The sequence below is a fragment of the Cyphellophora attinorum genome (assembly GCF_001299255.1).
Source record: "Cyphellophora attinorum strain CBS 131958 chromosome Unknown Contig49, whole genome shotgun sequence".
NCBI lineage: Eukaryota > Fungi > Ascomycota > Eurotiomycetes > Chaetothyriales > Cyphellophoraceae > Cyphellophora > Cyphellophora attinorum.
The window spans coordinates 1-6,774 of NW_017253277.1; the positions used below are offsets into that span (position 1 = coordinate 1).

Here is a 6,774-nt window from a genome sequence, read left to right on the forward strand (position 1 = left end):
GTCGGCGCGCTCGTAGGTGTCAGTCCTGGTCCGCTTTGCGGGAGGCTCGAGGGAGGTGCCGCGGTGATACTGTGCTGATGTTAATGCGGTGGAGTGGAGAGGGACGATGAGGAAAAATGTACAACTTACAGTGTCCGCGCGATGTAGACCAGAAACATTGAGTATGGACAGACCCGAACCTTGCTGAATACACACTCGAGCAAGGCGTGCCTCGTGAAAATGATCACTAGCGGAATGCAGATGCTGATGAAACAAGCCCACTTTTGGGAGGTGTCAACCAGACTCGTGCAAGTAGTAACAGCGGATAAGAATGAGCTAAGAGCTCTTGTTAGTGATAAGTCCTCTCAGGATGGGTCGTCTGGCTAAGTCAAGCACCAGTCTCAACAATGTGTCCATCGAAAGCACAGCCCCCCCCCGACCTAATGCTCGAGCCTTGTGTTGCCACATCTCTGCTGTATCTAGTAGCTTTCATGGAGTGGTGTCGTATCCGCACGCACCATGCCATGCCACATACGAACACCATCAGCGCCCACTGGATTCGCGAAATCTTTGTGTTGCCACCTTGCCATGTCTTTGTGTATCATATCATTAACTTCGTATCGCTCGTGTCATTCCTCACAGACCTCCGACAATGTGTGCATGTAGCCCGAGCAAACCACAGTACTCCGCATCACTTCACAAGCCAGGTAGCTCGTTCAACAGCCCTTCCTCATCGCCTCTGCCGACCTCGTAGCCACCGTCATTAGTCTTGCTCGTAATGAGCCCATGAGAGTTTCCAGCCCGGGATATTCCACGAGTCGGGAAGGGCGAGCCAGTCAGTCCACTACCGATCCACTCGCCCTCCCCGTCGTTCTCGTACACTTCAAACTCGTACCCATCGATTGCACACCCATTGCCGCCCTCCTTGATCACAGCCAGATCGCGCAGTTGCCGTGGGTCGAAGGCGAAGTTGTACATGCGTGGAATGGGCATAATACGTGGGTCCTCGTCGCGTGGCCGCTCTTCGGAGGACATGTCTGGGAGGAGGGTCAGGGGGACTTGAGGTGGCTCCAAGACCAGGGTGGTAGCCGAGCCCTCGAGTTCGGAGGGTGCGGCGGCCACTGGCAGCTCCGAGACTATGGTGACGGCAGAGCCCTCGAGTTCGGAGGGTGCGGCGGCCACAGGGACTGTGTGCATTGTTTGGTCAAGGGTGGCAAGCTCAATCAGGTGTGAGTTGGGACTGTAGGCTTTGGGGGATGAGGGCGAGGGACGTGTATCCGTGCTCTTGGCTCTAGTAGTGATTGAGGAAGTGCATCTCCGGAGATGAGACTGGGACGAATCGAGGGCCGAGTCGTGGCCCAGCCGAGTCGTCATGCCAGCGTCTTGCATCAGCCCTGCAATGTTTCGTGGTGTGTCCAGTTCCTTGGGACTACCATCGGTGCCGGCTTCACGCTTTTCTTTCTCGGCGAAGTATGCGAGTCGCCTGCATCGTATGAAAGCCGTGACGGGCATGTCTTCAGATTGATCGTCTCGGATTTCCTCGTCCTTGGGTGTGGATGAGATATCAATGAGTAAAGAACGCGTCTTCTCATGTTCTGATCTATAACTGATCTGCTCGGCTGGTGACTGACGACATTCACTGCTGGTACATGCTGTCTTCGATCTGAGTTCTCCATCACCATCGGTGACATTGTCGTAAGCTCTGCTTCGGTTTCGCAGTTTCTGACACATTGACGTATGGCATTTGTCGGCCGGTAATGCCCTCGGATCCGCTGTGCCCGTCTGTGGTCGAGAATGTAAGGTTGCTTGAATGAGCGAACGTGCATCCAGGCGACTTATGTCCGACTGCAGTCTACGTTCCAAACGCTGTGCCCCAGTATTCATAGAAGCAGCCTGTCTTGCATCTTGGGTCGCACTGCGACTGGCAGCCATTGTCATGATCGCATCCTGAAGTTGCGATTTGGATTTGCGCTTGGATGAGGGACGGTCTCTTGATTTTCCTGAGGGTTTCTCCTCGTGTGGTCTATTTACTGCATCTGCTGCCCATGGCTTGAGAATTCCCGCATCTATCGCAGTCTCGGTGGACGTGATATCCGTCACTTTGTTCATAGGATATGGCGCAGTAATGACGTGGCATAACTCATGGGCGTCTCGGTGTTCCCGCAGGTTCACTGGAGCTGGTCTTCGCGGATCGTAGGGATAACGCCGGTCAAGTTCGGCAAGTTCTGGTTTCTTCATGCTGCGGTATTGGCCTTTCCGGACTTTCATATCTCGCCAGTGGAGCCATCGCCCATCTTGAGTAGACAAATCCCACGCCACAGGATTTCCTTTCAGATCGTAGCCTTGACTTGTGCAGAGCTCCTCGACAGAACAGGCCACTTTGCTCTCATCGTCGTGCTCCGTGGTTGTGCATGCTTCCATTTTGGCCCGCTCCGTTGTGGTCGCTGGACTACAGTCTCGTAATTGCTTTTCTGTGTCACTTGTTTCGTCGTCACTTTCAGCTAAAGCCCTCCTTGCGTGAGCTTGTTGGCGCCGTCGAGACTTGCTCTGAGAGTTGCCAATAGATTCCGTTAGCTCTTGTTGCTTCGGATTTCGGGGAGGATGGGATGGACCGAGACGGGCGATGGATGGTGAGGTCGGGAGGGCTGCTAATTCGACATACCGTTCGTGGTTCCAGTTGGATACCCCATGACCGCATTCAGAAGCAGCTGTCCCTGGTCTATGGGCTGCTCAGGAGTCGTAGTCGACACGCTATCTTGCAATGCTTGCTTCTGTCTGGCCTCCGCTTCTTGTTTCATCTTCCGCATCTTGTCCCGATGAAAGTCTTGATCTTTGCGCAAGAGATCTCCTCTAGCTTCAGCAGGCTGTAGAAGGTCTTCAATAGGCCCGCCTCGAGGTGCATATGGGTCGCCGACAGTAGAGATGATATGCCATGCTCGTCGGAACTCTCCGCGAATGGCAACGATCCCATTGTGTCCGACAACGCGGCCGACGTTGTGATCAACCTCGAATGGATCTTCAATGGCCAGAAGATAGCGTTGACGAACGTTCTTGTTCTGCGCCGACCACTTGGCTTCAGTCCAACCTTTGACCGCCTTAGTCATAATGCCTCTCGGAGTTCGAATGGATATGACAGACTGCGTCCAGTGGAAGCCTTGTTGAGCAGAATAGTACCAAAAGAATCCTCGCAGGAGATGTCCGGTAGACTGTCGATTCACTCTCTGCATAGCCTTGAACTTCTGCAGCTGCTCCATATTGGAGAGAAAGCGTATGTCAAACTTGTCCTCGAACTTCTGCACTGGCTTTGTCGCCCAAGAGTCTGCACTATATGCAAGCTGCTGCAAGTTGGGAATGACAGGCGGGTCAACAACATTCATCAGGTAGTGTAGGACCATCAGAGTATACCCGTATGACGATAGCGTCCCTAGGTAGGGGGTGTTGATATCTCGTGTCTTGGCCCAGAGCTTCACGAAAGTACCGACTTGAGCCACTCTTGAGTCGTAGGTGCAGTACGTTCTCAGAAGTCGGGTGTTGTGGACAGCCACGAAATTTGTGAAGTTTATGTCGCACTGGATTCCACAGTCGCCAACGAATTCGATGGCTAGCTGCTTGTTCTTTGTTGGCGAATCTGGAAGACGAATTGATGCGGCGTCGTCTTCTGTAGACAGTTCAGATATGGCGGTCGTAATATCTGAGAGAGTCATTTCTGGCGGTGCCGGCATGTCATCTTTGGTCGGTCTGACAGGAGTCGGGGTTGCGGCCTCTTCACTCTGTTTGCAATATTGTCGAAGGTTCTCGAGTAGCGTCTCTGATGGCTTCTCGCATACACGTAGAATGGGTACACGTGTCTTTGTTAATAGCCTCGCGCCAATGCCGGAATCTAGCAAAGCCTTCTCGAGAAGCAGAGCAACTTCGAACTTCCGGTCGTCTTCTGCCGCCTCTGTAGTCGAGTTCGTTGCCTCATTGACTCGGTTGATGAAGTCGAGGTTTGCTGGCAGCAACAGCAGAAGGTCCATGTCACAATTTGCCAGACCGAAGCCATTGTTCAAACTGCCGTAGCATTGAAGGCGGACGTCCTTTACGTCGAATGACGAGTAGTGGCTCTGTAGTAGTGTCTGAAACATGCCTTGCAGATGTTTCCGGAATGTTTCCTTCGCGATTTGCTCTTCTCGTTGAAGCTGGAACTTCTGAGTGGTGCGATAGACATTATTGAGGTAGTCTGCCTGTGCCATGACCTGCTGGCCAAGCGTCTGAGGTGGTCCTCTAGGATCATAAAGCGAGGCATGCGAGGGTGCCGGACCACGCGTCACGCGCGGCCACGGACCTCGCGATGGCGGAGGAGCAGCCATATTGGAAAGAATGGACGGCGAACGCCTCGACAATGTTTGCGACGATGGCGAATAGTCCAGGTTGTTCATGAGGCTACGTACATTGAAGTCCAAGAGTGGTTTAGGCTGTCCCCGCAAAGCGTTGTCACGTGATTGGTCATCTTGAATTGGGAGGCAGGCATTAAGCACAGACTATAGGCTGTACGTGACTACATAGCACTGCACAAGTAAACAAAGTACCAGGCTTCACGTGTGCACTCGTTGTTCGCCCGATCAAATGGTCGCCTTCTCAACATGACTTGAGAGACATATCTGTAGTCAGTGCCTTTACTCATCGGCATTCTCGACGAAGTGTCATCACTGTCGCATCTAGATGGATTCCAATCGCGGGCCGCCCGCCGCTGTGAACGGTGCAGGCACTCCTACACCACCACAAGCCGTCCCAAGGAAGAAGAAGCCTGCGCCCAGCCTCTTCAAGCCCACCAACAACCAGAGAAACCGATACCCTCTGGGTGCAGCTCCGAAGCCGATCCCAACCTCCACTAACAGAGCGCCAAATGGCACCGTACAGCCGAACCTCCAAGCGGCAAAGGCCTATACGAAGGTCAACGAGCAGCAGCCTGTTCCTACAATTAACAGCGGTCCCGTCAAGGAGTACAAGCTGGTCACCACCAAACGCGAGCTGATAGATGGTCTGCGATATCATCTCATGCAACTAGGCGATAAAGTGAAAGTGGATATTCGCAAGGAAGAAGACTTCCCGAAGCCTGCTCGTCTGCATCGGCGCAACCCAGACTGGAAGACCTTCACGAAAGCCACCGAAGAAGACCCTTCTGCATCAAAAGACGCCGAGACAGATGCTCTCAACAAGCGACGCGAAGCTCGCCAGAAGCAACGCGAGGAGAATCTAGCGCAAATCGCACCGTCGGCCAGCGCTAACCGGAGGAAGCTCTTCACCAAGAAGACCGCACAAGCGTACCATAACGACTATACCGACGAGCAGAAGCGTCGCATGCAGATGAACTATGAAGAGAAGATTCCTTGGGTCCTCGAAGACTTCGACAACAAGCACACTCTGGTTGGCAAGCACAATCAGGGCTCCATGGGCGTGTATGCTGCTTTTGCTCGCGAGCAGACGACCGATGGCGAGCGCTTCCGACTTATACCAGTAGAGAAATTCTACATGTTCGACCCGCACAGCACTGTCCAGGCAGACCTGACTTGGGAACAGATCGAGCAGCAACTGAAAAAGAACAAGAAGCTGGCAGACATGATGCCCGACACCATAGCTCGAAAGGAGGAAGAACGCTCAATGGCGGCTCGCAGAGAGAAAGAATTCAAACAATCTCAGAAGCTGTACGTGCACGACCGAGGTGTAAAGTTTACTCGCGAAGGAGAAGATGCCGATCTCGACTACGAAGATGACTTCGCCGATGATGAGGAGGGCCTGGTGGGCGACATCTTTGGTGACAAAGATGAGGATGAGAAGGCCGCTGAGAAAAAAGTCAAAGAAGACCACCTCAAAGCTAATATAGCTGGGCCGAGAAGGACGAGCGAGAGATCGAAGAGGATGAGAAGAAGGAAGACCGCGCTGAGAAGCTCGTTGAACTATATGCCCGCGACGTGCGGAAGAAACTGGAAAAGTACGAGCGGAGGTACGATTATCTCAGCGGGTCTGACTCGGACGACTCGGTATGGCTACCACCTCCACTCTCCAAACTTCATACTGACACTTAATCAGACTGATTCAGAAGAGGAGCGACGACTCGAAGCTGAGAAGCTTGCTAATCTCAAGAAGGACGACGACGCTGCCAAGTCCGCGCTCTCATCTGGGGCTAACACGCCGTCGGGTCGCAAGGAAAAGCATCCTGCGTCTGACAGGGAGAACGGCATCAAGAAATCATCGTCCTCGCGAACATTGAAGCGACCTGGATCTCCGAATCTGTCCGATGCCTCTGGAACTGATGCCTCCACTATGCGAAAGAAGAAGAAGAAGTCTCATCATGCTTCCTCTCGACAGCCTACTCCCGGAGGATCGAGACCCATGTCTCCTGATGGCGTGCGACGTGGAGCTGGATCTGACACCGACGGCGGCGCGATGTCTGACGGAACGAGACTCAAGCTCAAGCTCAAGAGACCCGGCAGTCCAAGTGCCACCAATTCGCCCCCCAGATCCCGCGCCGGCTCACCTGGTCCTAGGTATCGCAACTTGGACATGGGCGTCGACCCGTTCCCTGCTCCAGAGGAATTCGAGGCTCGCATCCCCGTTGAAGGTCTTCCTACAAAGGAGTTTCTTATCATGTACAAGATGCCCATCGAGAAGGAAAAGAAAAAGGAGTGGAGCGGGTATATGCAGAAGTATCTCAAAGGAACCAACGGTCGCATCTATACGCGAAGAAAGCTGGCCAGCTCAGGTGGTCTCCCGCCGGCCACTGTCGCGCCGGCTGAGCAAAGCACAACGGGATAG

General features: G+C 53.5%; 3 protein-coding genes across 3 annotated transcripts; 1 reads left to right on the forward strand and 2 right to left on the reverse strand.

The window, feature by feature from the left end:
- Positions 1-675: 675 nt before the first annotated feature.
- Positions 676-2,400, reverse strand: AB675_4843 (uncharacterized protein; the record flags this gene model as incomplete). The annotated part of the gene is made up of 1 exon (XM_018145006.1): positions 676-2,400. The coding sequence occupies one exon, from the start codon at positions 2,398-2,400 to the stop codon at positions 676-678; it is 1,725 nt and encodes a 574-aa protein (XP_017994816.1).
- A 227-nt stretch (positions 2,401-2,627) lies between these two features.
- AB675_4844 (Poly(A) RNA polymerase protein cid1) lies at positions 2,628-4,328 on the reverse strand (the record flags this gene model as incomplete). Its single annotated transcript, XM_018145007.1, has 1 exon — positions 2,628-4,328. The coding sequence occupies one exon, from the start codon at positions 4,326-4,328 to the stop codon at positions 2,628-2,630; it is 1,701 nt and encodes a 566-aa protein (XP_017994817.1).
- A 352-nt stretch (positions 4,329-4,680) lies between these two features.
- Positions 4,681-6,774, forward strand: AB675_4845 (Transcription initiation factor IIF subunit alpha; the record flags this gene model as incomplete). The annotated part of the gene is made up of 3 exons (XM_018145008.1): positions 4,681-5,811; positions 5,853-5,999; positions 6,049-6,774. 3 exons carry the CDS (start codon positions 4,681-4,683, stop codon positions 6,772-6,774), a joined length of 2,004 nt encoding a protein of 667 aa, XP_017994782.1.